The sequence below is a fragment of the Zonotrichia albicollis genome, chromosome 27 (assembly GCF_047830755.1).
Source record: "Zonotrichia albicollis isolate bZonAlb1 chromosome 27, bZonAlb1.hap1, whole genome shotgun sequence".
Classification (NCBI taxonomy): domain Eukaryota; kingdom Metazoa; phylum Chordata; class Aves; order Passeriformes; family Passerellidae; genus Zonotrichia; species Zonotrichia albicollis.
In genome coordinates this window covers 7,460,335-7,480,160 of record NC_133845.1, presented here as the reverse complement: position 1 = coordinate 7,480,160, position 19,826 = coordinate 7,460,335, and the positions used below count along the sequence as shown (strand labels likewise).

Below are 19,826 nucleotides of genomic sequence, written 5' to 3'. Positions count from 1 at the left end.
CCTCACAGAGTCCTGGGCTGCTGCAGCGCTTCTGTGTGGCAGGGAGTTGGTGGGAGTCTGCTTAAGGGTGCAGAAAGCAGGACAATTATTTTAACCTGCACTGAGTGCCTTAAAGGCAGAACAGATTTACTATGTTTTAAAAACTCGGCGCACTTTTCTGGTCAATGATGCCACTACCAAGCCAAGTACATCTCTGGACCATGGAAGTGCACCCCTTGCAGTTTTTGTGCTGGTTTTAGTGCTGAGGTGACACCCTAAAGTCGCTTGTTGATCTGCATTAGTAGTAGAATTTCTTCAGGACTAGAATTGGATGCATTTTTCTCCACTTAAAATCCATTCTGTGATGGGCTCATTTTTCATTAAGTCAAGCAAGGTACATAGTACTCAGAGTGTGAAATGATTCAAGTGAATAAACACATATTAATGATTGCTTTATTTGGATTAGTAGGTGCTCTGTTTGCCTGCTGTAAAAGCATCTGTCTCAGGTCTCTCACCTCCAGTGGTGTTGCCACAGCAGCCCGAGGGTGCTAACCTTGGCAATTCCACACTAATCAGGATGAGCCTGTCTCCCTTTATCCTTGAGCTGGGCCCATAGGAGGTGATAAATGAGCCCTTATTTTCCTGTGATGATGGATACAACCAAACCCCATCCTAACTTTGTTTGGCACGTCAGCACAATCTGTTCCTTTATTGTGTGCAATTAAAAAGCCCCATCAAACTGCAAACAGTCCTTTAATTAAAGCCCCCACAGCCACAGTTTGTCATGCTCAAGGATCCTGTGGTTGTTAAATAAATTTGGTTTGGTTGCTGAGCATGCAGATCTGGGGTTTGGTGGGGGTTTTGGGATTTCAGGTGTTCAGGTGGTGCTGAGGATCAGTTCAGTGTTATACTGCTACAAGGGACTTTGTGCGGAAGGAGACATTTGCTTTCCTCACATCAGTACAAATTTGTTAAGGTCAGTGGAATCAGGTTTATTATATAAATATACATATATCAGGTTTATTACAGATCTCAATAGATGGACTGTGTCAATGTCTGGTAAAATGGAAGGAGAACTATTCCTCTGTGTGAAGGGATTAAAGCATCCTGAAGCATTGTGTGGTATAACCAGGATCTTGGGACAAGGTTTTCATGTTCCCTGCTTGAAGAACCCCTGAGGGAAGCAGTGCCCATCCATCTCTGCTTTGCTGAGTCCCAGTTTCAGAGCTGCTCTCTGTAGTTCACATTTCATTAGGCAGCAGAGGTGACACTGAAGGGATGAACCTTTGTCCCCAGGGATCTGTGGAAGGTGTTACTGTGCTGATCCTGGATTGCAGTATTTGTGCTGTATTCATGCAGGTGGAATTCAGGGTTCTTGTCTTTCCTGCCTGGGATGAGCAGGAGGAGCAGGGGAGGATGATAGCTGCTGCTGCAGGAGCCTTTACAGCTTCCCGAGCTGCAAAGGCTCCCACAATGCACGGCCCTTTGTACCCAGCAGTTTGTTCCCTTCAGTAGAGCTCTTCTGTTGAATTAAACTGCTTTTAAATCGTGTACACAATGGCACCTTTGTTGGGGAGGCTCCGAGGGCCTCTGGAGGAGCATTGACATTCCAGGGCATTGTTCTGCTCCCATTCAACCTGAGGCCGGCCGCTCCTGCCAGGGCCAGGCCCTTGTGTCACCCCCTGCTCTGCTTTGCCTTGCACTGGGTTCAGCTCCTGGGCTCGTGGTTTTAGCAGAGGGACCAGAGTTTGCCCAGCACAGCCCAGAGAGACACAGCAGGAGGTTGGGAGGCAGCTCCAGCCTGAGCCAGACCCTCCTCTCTTTGGACACTGCTCGTGTTCATTCTGGACAGGATAAACTGCATCTCTTCAATGGGCTGCCTTTGTGACCTGTTCAGTGGGCTGGGTGCTGGAGTCCCCATCCCTGGAGGTGTCCAAGGGACACCTGGATGTGGTGCTCAGTGCTCTGGGCAGGGTGACAGGGTGGGGATTTGGCACAGGTTGGATTTGATAGTGGAGGGTTTTTCCAACCTCAGTGATGTGAGTCTGTTTTTATTTTGTGATGGCTTGAGAAGGGAGCTGCTGAGGCTCTGGGGTGGTGCCTGTGCAGGGGCAGTGAGGCCTTGGTGTGCTGGGAAGGCAGGTTGGGCTCTCAGGGAGTTTTGCCTGCTCAGCCTCAGCTAGCCCTTTGTTCTGCAGGGGCCTCAGACAGAGCAAGGGCCAGACACAAAGCTTGATTTCTGTGTGTAGATTACACACTGGTTTGCACAGGAGATTACCAGATTTCTCAGCTGAGCCTCATTCCCTTTCCCAGAAGTGAAATTGCCCCTCCCAGGTGCTGCCCACCATCAGCCCTTCAGGTGGCTGCAGCCTGGAGCTGCTCTGCAGGAATGTGTCTGTGTGTGAGTCCTCCATTGCAGCTCCTGGTAACTGCACTGGCCAGGGCTGGCTGGGACAAAAGCCAGCTCTCTGTTTGGGAAATCTGTGCCTGTAAATCATTGATATTAATGCTACTCCAGTTCCTACATGCTCTGTAGAAGGAGTCTGCTCAGTGGTGTCCAGGTGTGGAATGAGCTGTTGTCCCTTGTCTCGTGCAGTGTCCAAGAAGCACGGGAAGCTCATCACCTTCCTGCGGACATTCATGAAGTCGCGCCCAACGAAACAGAAACTGAAACAGCGGGGGATCCTCAAGGAAAGGGTGTTTGGCTGTGACCTGGGGGAGCACCTGCTCAACTCTGGCCATGATGGTAAGAAACAACCTGCTCCTGAGCTCTTCTCTGGTGGGAATTTGTCAGGGTGACCGTGGCTGTTCAGGGTCGTGCTGGGGGGACAGATGTGTGACACAAATCCGTGGCTGCATGGGAAATGAGGCTCATGAGAAGCAAACATTGTGCTCCGATGTGGGAGGCACCGTGGTTCAGTGTAGAAGCACTGAAGGTGGCTGCAGCTCCTGAAGATGGATTTTCAACCTCTTTGAGTCTTCAATTCTTTTTTTTTTCCAAGAATATAAGCTTTGTTTGTATGTCAGTGTCAGTGATTAACAGGCATGTTAAACCCCTACATTTCTCTTAACTCAATACCTTTATATGATTCTAGCACAATTTGCAGTGTAAATCCTTCATTTGCCTTTTCCTTGGATTTCACAGGATTTACAGGAATTAACTGGATATTGTGTTTCCTCACAGCTGACTTTTCCTCTGCGTTCAGGGCCCCTTTTCCCTCCCCATCAACAGTTCAGGGAGGCAGAGAAGCAAACCTCTCCATTCCAAGAAAAAAATTACACAGCTGTTACCACTCTTCCTGGGATGAGCTTAGATTTCACGGGCTCTTTCCTGCCCTTTCCCTGTGCCACCTCCAGCCCAGGCTCCTGCAGTGCTGAGGAGCAGCCAGAGCACTGGGATGCTGTGCCAGGGCCCCAGGCTCAGCTGTTCCCACGGGGAGCCCACACCCAGGGATGTTTGGGAACGCAGCCTGGAGCAGCTGTGGGCTGTAGTGGTTTGCCCAGGAGTAAAGGCCATCAGGAAAGCAGTGATGGGATCTGTTGGCTTTGCAGCAGATCCCTTGTGCCAGAGTTGTCCATCTGGTGTCTCCCAGCTTTTGTGTGCAGGCAGAGGGAGAAATGACAGGATGTGTGGGGCAGGAAAGGAGTTTCTCTGTTAAGGTTATTTTCAGTGAGTCTTCAGACTTCTTGTTCGTCCAAATGCTTTTTGGGAAAGGGCTGGCAAAGGGCAGGGAGTAATTTCTTGCTGTTTTTCCAGCTGATTTGGTTGCTAACAGAGATGTGCACTCCCTCACCTCCCATAAAAGTGTTTCACTACCAGCTGGTGCAGAGCATGTGCTTGTCCTTATGGAGTCAGAACTGTGGCAAGGCTCATTGGCTCGATTGGAGCCAGCAGAGATCCTTCCTAGGGCTGGCAAAGCACCAGAGCTGGTTTGGAGTCAGGAGCAGACACTGAGCCATGTGGACCTGCATCAGGAGTAGGTAACTCACAGCACTGGGTGCCTCTGGAGCTGGCGCTGTGTGTGTGCTGTGGGAGCACTCCTGGAGGGCAGGAGCTGTGCCAGCAGAGTGAGAGCTCCTTGATGGGCAGCAGGGGATTCCCTCTCACCCCAGCCCTCCTCCTGGCTGTTCTCCTTAGGCACAAGTCAGCACTGGCCAAAGCTTTTCTCTGCCCTCTGTGCTCACTGCTTCCCCTGGCTTCAAGGGCTGGGTTATTTAGCATTCAAAGACATCCTGAGCTGAACTAAACTGCTTGAACTGCACTGGAGGTTCTTGTTTGGCAGTCTCTGGGAGTTCTGTCCTTGTCCTGGTCTCTCCCCACCATCCCACACATTGGGGTGACACTGACTGGGCTTTGCTAATGAGGTCCCTCAGCTCAGGAGTCACCAGCTGCTTTCAGCCTCATTTTAATAACCCTTTCCTAACTCCCTGGAGTGAAGCAGATCCAATTTGATTGTTGCCAGCAGGGGTATGACTCCGTTCCCCACAGCAGGATTGTTGTTTTCCCTGTGATTCAGCTCCCTGACCTGTATTCCAAGTGATGTAATCCCGGGATGGGGCTCATGGAGACATTTCTGGGGCTGTGCATGCACAGCATTTTAAGATTCTCTCCTCCTGTAGCATTACTGTGGCTCAGTCATGGAGCCTCTTGCAGTGCTGACCTGCTCAAAGGGGCCTGAGGTGAATTTAAAAAGCTGCTTCTCATAATCAGAACATCAAGTGCTTTTTCCAGGAGCTCAGAGCATGCTCTGGCTGAGCGTGGTACCTGCTGGTGTTATTTGGAATCACAACCTAGAACATGGGAGTTCAGAAGAACAAAAAGAACCCAATACATTAATTGGTTTGTTTAAGCTCGTGATGGTTTGGTTGGGTCAATGTTCCATCCCCAAAAATATTTCTCAGGGCTGAAGGAGCAAATGCCACTGTCCCTGGTGATTGCAGTGAGTGACAAGGCATCATGTGCACCTCAAAAATGCAATATTGAAACAAACTGGAGTTATGCTAAGAATTTTCTTAGTTACCTGCTTTGTGAAGATGACAAATTTTCAAGAATTTGCTGAGAAACAACATGAGCAACCTAAATTCTGTAGTCATGAATCTCTGAAACTGTGCTCAATTTTAGTGAGTGGGAAACAGAATGAGAGAATAAAAGGGATAAGGACAAAAACTGCAATAAGTGTAACATTTTTTTAATAAACCCTGCACCGAGGCAGCTGGCTCAGGTTGCTTAGTGAGGAGAAGAACATGTTTGCTGTGTACCCAGAGGGGATTTACAAGCACAGTGGAGATGTTTCACTCACTGCAGTGCCTTGTCTTTCTGTGGGCTCAGCAAGTAATCCCTCGTTGTGCATCCTCTGAGCCTCTGTCAGGAGGAGGAGAAATTTGGCATGGGATGCACAGGAAGAAAGTGCTGCAGGGATGTGCCCTGGTTTGCTGTTGGGGAGCAGGAGCCCTGGGATGCCGTCCTGCAGAGCTCCACGTGCTGCACTCGCCGAGTCCTGACCTAGCAGAGCATTTTGTGCTTATCTGAGCTGGGTGTCCAGGCAGCACCTGGCACTGCATTCTTGCTGCCTGCATGAGGCAGTGACTGCACTGCTGGGAGCTTTTCTGCACTTGCTGGCTGAAGACCCCACTGTTGGAATAAGATCCCAATATTACCAGGTAGATTGTGCCTGAGCTCGTCTGACCCTTGCTGCTGGGCCAAAGGCAGCAGCTGTGGTGTTTCACCTCAGAGACACCTTTGCCTGGCTGGATGGTGCAGCTGGGCACTGAAACAAACCCAGGCTTGTAGAAACTCAGTTTACCTCAGGTGGAAGGGCTTCAGGCGAGGGTGAAGAGGAAAAGGAGATGGATTCTGGTGGAGGGTTTAATCCAGAGTTTATTCCATGGTCACAGACATCTGAATCTTGGTAACAGCTCCAACAGAATGCTGACCACATGGCCCTGGCTGAATTTAGGCCCAGGGACAGGGGGAGGGAAGGGACAGGTGAGCACCAAGCAGGTGGGAGGGGCAGGGTCTCAGGGGACGAGGGACACACAGACAGGCCAATGATCCCCAGGCCTGGGGGCATCCTTTGAACCTGACCAACCACACGAGGCCTTGCTGGAATGTTAAAACTGACTGACAGGACTCACTCAGCAAGGGGGCAAGGGGGAAGAGAGAGAGGTATTGCCACACCTGGGAAGGGACTGGAAAGTAAAACAGGGAATGAGCTCACACTGCAACACCCCACAGCCCAGAAAAGGACTAAAATCCCACTGAGGCTCAGGGATTTTTGTCACTTGCCTGGGAATGTGGCACTGGGAAGGGCTGTGTGCTTGGTGGGTAAGCAGGCACCAGTGCTGGGCTCAGAGGTTCCCTGAGCCAGTTCCCTGCATGGGCTGCAGGAATGCACTGAGTGTCACTTGCTCCCTGCTCCTGCCTTTCCAAAGCTCCTGGGCATTGCCAGGAGCCAGGTGCTGACCCAGGTGGGCCTTTATGGGTCTTCATGCAAACCACGTGTGCCATCTTGCCATGGAGTTTTTGGGATGGGCCTGTGCCAAGGTGAAGCCATGCTCTGTGCTGAGAGGTGCCTCCCAGGCTGGCAGGACAGAACCTGCAGCTCTAAAGATCAGGATATGATCTGTCTGTGCCCAGCTTTCTCCCCAGGGAAGGGTGTCTGGGCAAGGCAGGAGTGCAGCAGCAGGCTGCTGGTGCTGCTGCCCTGGGAGGGTGTAGCTTGCAGAGTGTCCTGTGTGGGTCTGAGCAGGAGCACTGAGCACGTACAGAGAGGGAGGTGAGGATTTAACAAGTGTGAGGGATGAGCAGTGCACCCTGAACCCTCCTGTGTTTCTGGTGATTCGTGGTGGGGGCTGTGCTGAGTGCTGGGCAGTGTCCTGAGGGTTGGATTTGGTGTGTTTGCTTTTCAGTTCTAGTTTGGTTTGTGCTGACACTCTGAGCTGTCCAAACAGTGCTGGAGCCCTTCCAGGGTAGGAGTTGCAGCTCCATGGGGTGCCAAGCAGCCCTTCCCCAAAGGCCTTTGGAGGGAAGGGAAGGGAGGGAAGGAAGCATTGCTGTCCGGTCTCTTTGGTGAGGTTCTGAGTCATGGGCAGATCACACGGTTATTTTTCAAAATTATCTGTGCTGCAAGCTGCTTGGGAAGGAGGGAATTGGGAGTCACAAGGCTCCTGGGCATGGGGCTGGGTGTGCATAGGTGAGTTGCTCCAGTGAAAGTCTCAGCAGGGTGTCCTTTTCTTCTCTCTTGTCACATGTCAGCGCTGAATGATGGGCTGGGACCTGCAGGAGTAAAACCAGTTTTGATATGAGGGATTTTGGACTTCTCTGTTGGCAGAGCCTGTGGTAATGCTCCCTTCAAGTATGTTGGTTTGCACAATATTTCTGCAGTCAGCTCCATACGCCCCGTGGAGCCTGCCTGAAGGGTCCTGTCTGCATCCCAGGCAGTGCCTTACTCATCTCTTGGCTCCTGCTGGGCTTGGGAAGCGGCTCTTGGCAGCAGACCAGGCTCAGCAGGGAGGTGCTGTTTCTCCATTGCCCTCAGAAATGCTCCCAGTTGAGTTGGTGCAGTTGCCACCTGCCTTGCTGGTTTGTTTTACAGATTCAGGGGGCATTCCCAGTTGGGAGGGAGCCACAGGATCATCTGGTCCAGCCCCTGTCCCTGCCCAGACCCCCAACAACCCCACCCTGTCCATCCCTGGCAGTGCTTCCAAAGGCTCTTGGAGCTCTGGCAGCCTCGGGGCTGTGCCCATTCCCTGGGCAGCCTGGGCAGTGCCAGCACCCTCTGGGGGAAAAACTGTTCCTAGTATCCAACCCAAACCTCTCCTGACACAGCTCAAGCCATTCTCTGTGTGCTGTCACAATTTTATGGAGCTGTGAGATACAGCAAATCCACCCCAATTCCTGACTCCTGAAGAGACCTTGTTCTTATTCCCTTTGTAGGCAGAGATTCTTTTTTTTCCCCTCAAGTTTTTCTCTCTTTAAGGAAACTAAATAGAACTTAAATTTAGCCCGACCCCAATTAGCAGGATTGTGCTGGCAGAGGATGTTTGTGGAGTGTGGGAGCTGCTGGAGTGCTGCATTGCAGCAGCTGCACCATGCCCTGCTTCCTGCATTGGAGTGTTTGCCCAGGGAGCTCCCCACAGCTCCTGGGGGTGGGAGTGAGGGGGAGCATGGGGTGGGCTGCAGGAAAGGCAGGGCTGGGGGAGCTGGGCGTGTTCCTGAAGGGGTCAGATGGAGCCACAGTGCCCTGGGGAGCCCAGGCAGGGCTGGGGCTGCTCTGGGGGCTGGGATGGGGCAGCACAGCCAGGGGGGCTCAGCACAGCCAGGGGGGCTCAGCACAGCCAGGGGGGCTCAGCACAGCCAGCAGGGTCAGCACAGGCCAGGGGGGCTCAGCACAGGCCAGGAGGGCTCAGCACAGCCAGGGGGGCTCAGCACAGGCCAGAGGGGCTCAGCACAGGCCAGGAGGGCTCAGCACAGCCAGGGGGGCTCAGCACAGGCCAGGAGGGCTCAGCACAGCCAGGGGGGCTCAGCACAGGCCAGGAGGGCTCAGCACAGCCAGGGGGGCTCAGCACAGGCCAGGAGGGCTCAGCACAGCCAGGGGGGCTCAGCACAGCCAGGGGGGCTCAGCACAGGCCAGGAGGGCTCAGCACAGGCCAGGAGGGCTCAGCACAGCCAGGGGGGCTCAGCACAGGCCAGGGGGGCTCAGCACAGGCCAGGGGGGCTCAGCACCCAGCAGGAAGGGTCAGCACCCAGCAGGGAAAAGCCGCTTTGCCATTCTGTGGGTGAGGGACTCCTGAGCTGCTGCACACAAGGAGTTACTTTACAATGTACTTTTTATTCAGATACTGCTGGGCTCATGTTGCTTGTGCTGGGGTTGCTTGTACTGCAGAGCATGGGGGCACCATTTTTTCTTCCAAGCCTGAAGTGTTCCTGTCACTTGTTGGAAATGATCCTTTCTCCCTTAGCAATTGGACTGAAGCACAAGGCAGCCCTGGGGTCCCCCAGTGAGGTGGTGTCACAGATCCACCTCCAGAGATAATCCATCGTGCCACCAGCTGTAGCCACAGATGATTTTGTAGGCTAATAGCACAAGGCTTTTCTTGTACCTCTTTATGCATTTGACATTTATACATCATCAGCTTCCATCACTGGAAAGGATGCACTCACAAATGGAATTTTTAGCTGCAAAGTTTCCTATAGTGAAGGATCTATGCATGATTTTTTAGTTGTTATAAAATGCCCATGCTGTGTGGTCAGCAAGAGGCATTGACTTCTGCTGAAGATGTCAATGCCTGCAAGAGACAAAGTTCACTAACTCACCTGATCTTGCTCTGTGTCCTTCCTGTTCTTCCAGCCCTTCACATTTATTCACAGCTAATTTGGACAGGTGGGTAGAATTAAATAAAAAATAAAATGGAAGAGGATAGCAGGAAATAGCAGATGGGGGATCTGCATCCCTTGATGTGCTGCACAAGGGCAGCAAGGGTTTGCCAGGGATGCTTTCATTCTCCTGTGCTGGTTCAGGTGCTTTTCAGAAAGGTCCATAGCAGCACCTTGAGGTTCCTGCTGGCATCATGGCTTGTTTGGGGTCCTCTGGAGCTATCCATTCCTTGGAGCCACCCCTGCCTTGCTGCTGGGTGATGTATTTGCCTCTGACAGGAATTTATGGCAGAGTTGGGTATAGAGGGAACTGTTACCAGAACAGAGAAACACAAGGAATGAGATCTTGGCAGCCTCTTGGCTGGGATCTCTGCAAGCCTGGTTCCCCTTAGCTCAAGCACAGGTTTGGCAGTCTGTCACCCCTTTGGCTCCTGGTACTGATGTGAGGAGCCCCTTTCACCAGCTCAGAGTTGTAATTACAATAAAAGGCTGCCTGGCTGGCTTGGAATCTTTGCCATACTGAAGGAAGCCTTGATTGGGAATTCAGGACAGTGGAGTCTTACAGATGAAATAATTTCAGTTTTTCTTGCTGTTGTAACTGCAGGAGAGTGAATGTAACCAGTTCCCATTCCCTGTTACTGCCCTGTCCCTGTCCATGGCAGGAATAGGACTGAGGGAGCTTTAAGGTCCCTTCCAACCCAAACCTGTCTGGGATTCAGTGTTCTGATGCCCCAGGTGCAGTCCCTGCTCGTGATGGCTTTGCTTCAAGGTTTTCTCTTCAGAAAGGCTTTGGAATATTTGCAGAGCTTCCATGTGAAATAGCCCCTCAGTTTTTACCTGCAGCTCCATGGAGTTCTGTGGCAGCCCAGCAGCCTGGCCTGTGATTCCCAGGTATGTTTGGAATTGTTGTGCCTTGAATGCTTGCAGCCACATCAATGGGTTTGTTCAGGCAGTAACAATGTGTTCTGTACAAAGGTTTATTGAAGTGTTGGTGTGACGTGCATGTGACATTTCCCTCAGCACGGTGACATGGGCACAGCCATTCCAGCACGGGAGGGAGTGTTGGCTCTGCATGAGGCTGGGGGGGTGTTAGATGTGCTCACTCTGGGAATGAGCCCCTGGGGCATTTCTGTGCTTTCAGTAGGTATTTTTAGAGTATCCAAGCTGACAAGTTCGGATGTGAACTGAAAAGTTTCAAACTTCCAAGTAGGTTCAGCTCTGGCATCCTGCTATCCCAGTTTTCCTTCTGTCTCCATTTTTAAGTATTTATATGCCTGAAGCAGTTTGTGATTAGGACACAAGTCAGAGTTCTGAAGTTTTTGTGTGCAATTCTCTTTTCTGCTGAGGCATTTCTTATGTGACTTTGGCAAATCCCTTAAAGTCCCTGCCTCCTTTATGTTAGTTATGCTTGCAGGTGGGGATATCTAAGGTGATTCACCTTGTCTACCCTATTCCAGGTGTTTTTTAAAAAAGGGGATTGTATCTTCTCAAGTGAGCAGGAAAAACAATGCATCCTTACTCATCCAGCAATTTCTGTAATGCTCTCCTGGATACCTGGGCTTGGTTGTTTATATATAGAGCTGCAGTTCACAAATCAGGGGTGGATCTTGTTTCCTGACAAGGCCACCTAACTGGGGACACTGGAAATCCTCCTGCTCTGCCTCCCTCAGTAGTATTTGTGTATCTGTAAACAGTTTCTGTCACACACTGAGGAAGTGCTGGCCTGTCTCAGCATTTTCACTTGCACCTGAGTCCCTGTTGTGCACAGTCCTGTGCACACACGGTGTAAATGAGGGGGAGAATGTTTTAGAGTTGCATTCTGGGGCAGGAATTGTGTGGGACATCTGTGGCTATACAGCCTCTGGGATCCCAGGTAATCTTAGTCATCCCTTTCCCTGCATCCTGCTGTCCTGACTGTCCCTTTTTTAATTGAATTGGCAGTATGTGTAAACCAGGCCGCCTCAAACATGCCAAAACCGGTTTCCTTTTGGTATTTTCTGATTTAGAGTAATTTTTTAAATTCAAAATCAATCTCCAAAGGACTTGGGCGGTCAATGGTCACAGCTGCACTCTGAGTTCTGGCCCTGAGCTGGGAACTCAGACCTGTCCCTGCCACAAGATTTTGGCCTTGGGAACTCATTTGTTATCTCCCATTCCATCTCCAGGCTTGTACAATCAAACTAATAACCTGTGTCTGCCCCAAGGTGCCACAAGGTAAATTCCTAATACCCAGGAGGTGTTTGGGAGATTAGGAGTGGGATATAAATATCAAGTAGTATTTATCCAAGTGCCAGCACAGGTTGGCACATGACATCCAGTTGTGAATGTCTGTAGAAATTAAGAAATTTGTGTGCTCCTCCTGTATTTATTGTGTTCCTTGGGCTAGGTTTGCATCCCAAATCCGAACATTTCTGATGTTGAGCTGTGTTTTGTGAAGAGTGTTTTAGGTGCCTGAAGTCCCCCTGGATGTGGCAGTGAGTGTGTCTGTGTGACATCAAAGGCAGATCCAGCAGCCTGGGGAAAAAAGGGAACAGTTGACCCAAATTGGAGATGAGCAGAGCTCCCCTTGCTGCAGCTGTGTCTCTGCTGCACAAACTAACTGGACACAAGCTGATACTTTCAAGGCCAATAGTTTTGAGTTATTTTGGGCAAATTTCCAATCACAACAGGCACTGTTGTTGCTTCACCATCTGCCCTCCGAGTTGCTGGAACTTGAGATTATTGGGTATGGGGTCAGCACTACAAAGGGGTACATGGGATCCCTGTGGAGAATCCCTGGTTTGGGAGGGCATCCTTGGAGTTGCTGGGCAGGGAACACAAGCCTTGGCTGCTAAAAAAGACCTGGTTTGTCTCTCCCCTTCTCCCTTGCCCTGCCTGCGGCTGCGAGGAGAGGATTCTGTGTGCTTGAGTGACCCTGAGGACAGCTGAGAGTTGAAAATTAATTTGCATTTCGAAACACTACAGCTGTGGGGGGAACAAACATGAGGAAAAATGTCACAGTCAGTACAGGAATTGCTTGTGCTCTTATCCTGCTGCTCTTAGCATGGGGAGAACTTCCCCATCCCCCTCAATTTATTGGAGGGAGTGTAGTTGGTCTAAACAAAAGAGCTCCAGCACACTGGCCAAATGTGAGTATTAGCAGTGTCTTGTTGGATATTAGGAAAAATTCCTTCATTAAAGGAGCTGTCAAGCATTGGAACTGCTTAGGCTGCCCAGGGATTTAAAAGCTCTGGGGTTGTGGCACTTGGGGACATGGTTCAGCCATGGCAGTGCTGGGAGAGCAGTTGGACTCAATCTTAGAGGCTTTTCCAGCTTAATGATTCTGTGATTTTTGTATTAAAAGCAATGAAACCCTGGGAAGTGGGTGGGTGCAGCCTGCAATAGGGGTTGTCTGTACAGCATCTCCATCATGGCTGGTGGGCAGGGAGGATCCCCTGGTTCCAGGCTGTCCTGGCACAGCCAGGGGAATGTTGTTCATCTGCAGCACCTGGCACACGTGGCTGCTGACCTGCCATGGGGGATTTCTGTTCCCCAGGCCTGAACTTTGCACTTTGCTTTCCACAGCCCTGCCTGAGCTGCCATAAAAAAAATGCAGCTGAGGAAGCAGAGTCCAGTGCTGGCTCAGGGATCCGGCTCAGGGCTTGTGCCCTGTTCTGCTGCTGATGCACTCTGCCAAGTGCAAAAGTCCCACTCCAGCTCAGAGCTGTGTGCCTGGCACCAGGCTCTGGGGCAGCTTGGACTTTACACAGCTGATCACCAGTGTGGCTCACAGCCTGGGAATGAGGGCCAGGGAGTTGAGGAATCATGGAATCCCAGGCTGGTTTGGGTTGGAAGGGACCTCAAATCCCACCCAGTCACACCTGCAAGGCAAGGCCTCCTTCCGCTAGACCAGGTTGCTCCAAGCCCCATCCAACATGGCCTTGAGCACCTTGGAAAGGAAGGAAAGTGTCTGTTTGGTTGGTCCTGTATTTTTCTTGGTGGCTCAAACATGAGGACAGAGATTTAGGAGTGAGACAAGAGTCCTGACAAGAGAGTCTTTAAAAGCTGGATGTTTTCCTGAATGTGCAGGGATGCTGGGCTCACTGTGCCTGTGGGATGGCACATGCAGGTACAATGTTGTATGACACACAGCTCCTCATGCCACAATAAAGAGAAAGTCCTTAATCTCTCTCCTCTGCTGCTTCACACCTTTGTGTAACTAAGGTGGAGGGAAGAGCTTCAGAAATGAGAAGTTTAAAAGTCACAGGCTGAAATATTACTGGGTTTTTACTTTTTTTTTTTAAGGAAATATTTGGACAGTTTTTTGGAAAATGGCCTTGATGATCTTAGAGGTCTTTTCCAACCTTAATGGTTCTAAAATTGAGTTATAGGAAATTATTGGAGTAAAAGCAACCATATTTCTCGAAGAGGGGATATTACCTCTTAAGTTTTTACATAATCCCTCATTAATGGCAAGGGAGTTGGGATTTATGTGGCTAATTCCAGATATTTGGAGATTGTCAGTCTTGGCTGGGCACAGAATTCCAAGAAAGGGGCTCATCCTGCTGCAGTGGCAGCATTTGTGCTGTGCTGGGTGTGTGTCCTGTGCTGGCTTTCCCCTGCCTGTCCTTCCCAGCTGTTCCAAAGGCAGCCTGGACACCCAGGGCTGAGCCTCTCCACCTGCATTTTATCTGAATGCTGATTGTTCCAGTTTCTATGCTGGTGGCTCAAAACAGCCTTTAACCTTCTGTTACCTTCTGGATTCTCAGTGTGTGCCTCAAGTCTGCTGGCACTGCATGCTGGCTGTCACTGCTGAGGCAGAGCTGGGGCCAGGCTGTTTTCCATGCTCCCTTGTGGGTTTGCTATGTGTGGAATTCAGTGAGGAGCAGCAGCCCAGGTGCTCTGGGCCATTGTCCAGCCCCAAGGCCTGGCCCATGGGACCTGCACCCCACTGCTGTATTTTGGGCAAATGCCAGTGCCAGAGGGGGGCTTGGTTGGAGGCCTCATGCCCTGGGCTGAACAAACACTTCTGGTTCCAGTAACGTGCTAAGAAAATAAAATAAAATAAAACACAACACAAACAAGCCTCTCAAAGCCCAGGGAGGGAACATTACAAAATATTGAAAAAGAAAACCCCACCCATCAAGATGATAGGAAAGGAAATACACCTCGTGTGAGGATGAATCAAAATGTTTTTCAGAATGAAAACCATAGAGCTTCTGCTTCCTCTTAATGGCAGAGAATTAAGCAGTTAACAGGCCCTCAGAGATGCAATAAACCTTTCAAACCAGCTGAGAGATGCTCTGGAAGGACTTGAATTAATTCCTTTGGCTGCTGTGATGATGAAATGTGCTGGGGTCCCCTTTGGTGAGGCATCCACGTTTCCAGCCCTTTGCATTTTGTCTCCTGGGAGCACCTGGTGTTGGAGATGTGGGAGGGAAGGAAGGAGGGGTTGTTTCAGAGGGAGGTGAGTGCAGTGTCCATGCAGAGCTGGCTGTTCCAGGCAGCTCCTGGCACTGCATTTTGGCTGCCTGCAGCTCAGGCAGTGACTGCACTGCTGGGAGCTTTTCTGGACTCGCTGGCTGAAGACCCCACAGCCCAGAAAAGGACTAAAATCCCACTGAGGCTCAGGGATTTTTGTCACTTGCCTGGGAATGTGGCACTGGGAAGGGCTGTGTGCTTGGTGGGTAAGCAGGCACCAGTGCTGGGCTCAGAGGTTCCCTGAGCCAGTTCCCTGCATGGGCTGCAGGAATGCACTGAGTGTCACTTGCTCCCTGCTCCTGCCTTTCCAAAGCTCCTGGGCATTGCCAGGAGCCAGGAGCTGACCCAGGTGGGCCTTTATGGCTCTTCATGCAAACCACGTGTGCCATGCAGTCTGGCTGTGGTAATTGCAGGAAACCACAGTAATTAACTGCCAATAACAGAACTTTAGTGTTGCTGCTGGTGCATCCTGTGAGAGGAAATCTCCTTTGGTTCCCTGCTGAGATGAGGCTGAGGTACCTGTCTGGTTCAAATGTGGGCTGTGGTTTGGGATCTAGAAGCCAAAATCAGTTCCTGAACTGAGAAGTTCACCTGCAGGGGAGGGATTTCATCAGCAGATGGACATGGTACCTTAAAAAAGTCACAGTGTGGTGTCAGAAGCTACTGTAGGTGTTGGTCTGGGCACACTTGGCATTTGCAAAATTAAGTCTTGGCTTGTGCTGTTATCCTGCCTTCTCCTTCTGAGGGAACAGTCACTGTTCCCTCCATGTGTGCATGTACATCTCTAAAATGAGAATTAAAGGGCTGGGGATTCAAAGGGCAGAGGGAGGTTAAACACACACCCAATGGCCAGGTGTCATCTTTGTTCAGAAATCTGAAAAATGAAGTCACCATTCCAGCAAAGGCCCCTCAGGTACAATTTTAGCCCTACTTGAATCTCAGTCCCTTCTCCAACCCTGCAGAACTCCCCCAAAATATCCGCGGTGCTGGTATGGTATATTTAGCTTAAAGAACAGATCGTCCTGGTAACCAGCTGAGGAGATGCTTGGAACAAGGCTGCTGGGATCTTTTCAGGGTGTGTTAATTGCTCTCACTGTGCCCAGGCTCTTCCATGCCAGAAGAGAACTTGAGGCAGAGCATTGGTGCTGCAGCCCTGCCTTCCCTTGGGCTCTCCTGCCCTGCTCCACTGTCAGGGTTCCTGCTGGGAATGGGGCAGGCAGGGCAAGTGCTGCTTATTTCTCTGCCTCTTGCTGCGTTTGCTTCTTGGTTTGTCTGTTTATTTATTTGCATCTTGATCCCATTATTTAGCAGGCTCTGTGGTTCCAGGGGACCCCTCCTGTGGTTGCAGTACGGATCATTAATGTCTTTGGGATTTGCAGCTTTAGCAGATCTTGTCACAGCACTTCTAAGCTTGGGAAAACTCCTTTGCCCAGTCCTCTGGGACTCTTGCATGCAGGAAATGCTGCTGTGGGGGCTGGGCCCCGTGCAGGTCACTGGTGAGATCTGTGACCTCACCCATTGTCAGGGGTGCCTGTGGGACAGACATGCAGGGACATCCCACGGGGGCTTGGGGCAGGTCTGTCTGCCAGCCTGGGGTTTCTTCTGCCACAGAGGACAAACACCACTGGCTGTGTCAGCTCACAGAGCCCTGTCCTTGTCCTTTGCTGCACAGGATGGAGCTGTGCCCCCTCTGCTGCCCTGCACAGGTCACACCTGGGCCCCACTCATCTCCCAGTGCCCTAGTGCCATGCAATTCACACTTCAGCCCTTTCTGGCCACTGCTTGAGTAGGACAGAACTCCTTCCCTGTCCATTTCCACCCTTGAAAACTTCCTCTTCCAAGAGGTGTTGAATCTTTTTGAATAAAGGCTTAAGTGTTGTCCTCTAGAAGTGTTTTTGAGACACTATGAGAATTTCAGGCCTCGTGTTCCACCTGCTCTGCTCTGATCTGTCCTTGTGGGTGACTGATGGACATGTCCCCAGTGTGCCCTGGGTGTGTGTTCACTGAGAACCTCTTGCCTTTCCCAGGTTCAGGGTGTGTCTGTTGGTTCCATCAGCTGTGGTCTTCTTTGGAGCTCCCTGATGCTGAGGTAGCCCAGGGCTTCACCTCCACTGGTTTTTGCTCCCCAAAAAGCAGCACCTGGTTCCCAAGGCTCTTGGCTTGATGTACAAGGGCTCTGCTTGCCTCAAAATCTCATCCCTGGGAATGTAACACTGGAGCCTGGCTGGCTCAGTTCTGGCTGTCTCTAGGTGCCTTGGAGCATCCCAGGTGCAGGCTCTAATCTGCTCCTGCTGAGCCTGTGGCTGATGTGCTGCAGGATTTACAGCTTTCCCTGTGTCCTGTGCTCCAGCATGCAACAGACATGCCCTTATCCTGGATACCCCTGCTGATTTCCAGGGAGCCATGTGAAATGAGCCTGTCCTCCAGCTGTGAGGGTTGGCTGCAGGCTGGGGAAGCAGCCCTTGGAGGCTGGGGGGAGCATATTGGGGAGCACAGTGCCTGGCAGATGGCATTTGCTGTGGTGTAAGGGGATTTGCCACATGACCTGCTCAGCATCGGTGTCACGTGTGCCCTGATCAGACCTGGCATCTAAAGAACACACTGAGATCAGCACAGGAGCTGCTGCAAAAGGCTGGCTGGCAGGGGATGCACAGGGATCCCAGCTTTTCCCATGAAGGTTTGCTGATGCTCACAGGAGCTCCATCCTGGTTTTCTCTCTGTGTTCAGGGCAGTTTTAGTGTCTGTTGTAAATCCAGTGATTTGCTGCTCCTCATGGATGGACACACAGCTCCAGCACTGGATGTGCATGAGCCTGGGAAGCCAGCTGGAAGGAATGGGGTGGTGAAGCGGCTGCAGTATTAACTTGACACCTAATTATATCCCCTGGGCTGATTTTTCCATTCTGTCATGCCCTGCTCTGTCTGCACTTTCTGGGAGTGTGGGATGCTGTGAAGCTCTCCATATCCAGCCATGCTCTGGCAGACATTTAAGATGAAATTATCAGTTGTAAAAGCTCTCCTGTCTGTGCTGCCAAATGTAGCATCTCCCTGATGTTTATATTTCTTTAAACCAAACAGGATAAGTTAATTCTGTATAGATTTGAAAGATAGTATTTATTCCAGCTCTTCTGGAATGGGATTTCACACCACAGTTCCCATGGGAGTTGCCATGGAACCTTCACTGTCTCTGACCAGAAGTGGCTTTTGTTGACCTGATTCATATTCTGGCATTCCCTTGTTGAAGCAGGAACACCTCTGACCAGTTTCCACATGGACTCCTGAAGTTACATTTCCTACAGGCTTTCTTCCTAAGGAGGAGCTGTAGCCAGGGCCCAGGTGGGGGCAGTTCATGGCAGCTGCCAAGGGCACAGCCTGGAGCAGGTCTGTAGTAACCGTGCTGTTGTTGTTCAGTGCCCCAGGTGCTCAAGAGCTGCACGGAGTTCATCGAGAAGCACGGCATCGTGGATGGCATCTACCGCCTCTCCGGGATCGCCTCCAACATCCAGAAACTGCGGTAAGATGCAATGAGCCTTTTGTTATCATGCACTGGCATCCTGGGAGTGGCGCTGATGGCATTGTGTGGTGTCACATCCCAACCAGCATCCCTGCTTCTGGCGCTTCCAGCTCTGGAACTGAGTCAGTCACACACAGCTTGTGCTGTGCCCAGCTGACATAACCCAAGGCTGTTTCCACACTGCATAAAATGGAAAGGCAAGCAATGGAATGAAAGTTCTTTCTTTCTTTTTATGGCCTCTTTACTTAAGTACAGGCATCATTTATAGTAGGGGGGGCAGGGCACAGCCTGGGCTTCCTCTGCACATTCCTCCTGCACGGAGCTTGCCTTCAGGATAAAGTACCAGGATCCTGGTGTCACTGTGCTGCCATCTTCCATTTCTGTTCTTTCTCTCTCCAGAAGCCCTTTGGAGCAGGCAGTGTTTCTCCCTGCTGCCTTGGGCTCCTGGCTTACCAGCAGTTCATTGGGAATGTGCAAAGGATGCGTGCCTGAGTCTGGTGTGGGGCATTGCTGTGCTGCAAGGGAAGGGCCGGGAGTGTTCTGGTTAGGAGCTGTTCCCACCACAGCAAACTTCCTTTCCTCTTTCATGAGGCTGTTGTCCTGCTGTGGTTTGGTGTAGAATGGTGTGCTGTGGGGCATTGATGTGCTGGGTGGATGGGACTCACCAGCACTGCTCCTGGGCCCAGGGCCTGGCCAGGGCAGCACAGGGCTCTTTGCCATGGGCAGAGTAGCTTTTTTGTACCAGCTGTCCCCCAGTTCAGTGGGCAGGTTTGAGCTGGTACACTGACTGCTCAAACCCCTGGATGGATGGGGTTGTTCTGGTTCAGATTAATCCTGTTTCTTATCCCAGCAAGTCCCATTTAAAAAATCTGGTCCCAAGGGTTTTATATGCAGGATCTAAAGGCTCTGACTGGAGCTGTGACTGAATAAAACGTTTGCCATTGCTTCAGTTATATTCCTTTATTCCCTATTTTGCCTTGTGCTGGACCATCCATCTATTTTCTGCCCTAGTCCATTTTTTTCCTTTTGTGTTACCAAGACCACTTTCTCCTCCATTGTGTACCAAGGTGCTTTAGAAATGGTTTTGTAAAATTGTAATGGCATCATTCCCTGTTGTAGTGCAGAGAATGAAGTGACAGCCTGTTTTCCAGGTTTCTGAGACGTTCCAAAAGCAAAAGGAAGGGAGTACATGGCATAACTTATTGACACTGTCCTGTTCATGTAAATCCCTACAGATTTTGAGTGTTCGATGAACATAAGACACATCTTGCTGCAGTTCCAAGCTGCACAAACAGGACATTGGGCTCATTCCCAAGCTGGGGCTGCAGTATCCTTATAAATGAACCACTGTGCTTAGATTTCCCATAGAAGATCTGGATCTCGTGGATTTAAAGGGCTTTTTGGTTGGAGAGAAGGTTAGAGAATTTATTCCACATGGGAGATTTCCATGGAACAGATGTTGGCTCTTCAGTAGGGCAGTAGGTGCCTTTATTTGGCA

The 19,826-nt window shown here is 50.8% G+C and overlaps 1 protein-coding gene across 9 annotated transcripts in view; it reads left to right on the top strand.

The window, feature by feature from the left end:
* The window catches only part of ARHGAP32 (Rho GTPase activating protein 32), a 242,761-nt gene that overhangs the window by 202,472 nt on the left and 20,463 nt on the right, over positions 1 to 19,826 (top strand). For all 9 annotated transcript variants that reach the window (XM_074559579.1, XM_074559580.1, XM_074559581.1 and 6 more), the window contains 2 exons: positions 2,576 to 2,725; positions 18,226 to 18,328. In XM_074559579.1, coding sequence (XP_074415680.1) covers positions 2,576 to 2,725; positions 18,226 to 18,328 — 253 coding nt within the window. The remainder of the gene's footprint in view (positions 1 to 2,575; positions 2,726 to 18,225; positions 18,329 to 19,826) is intronic.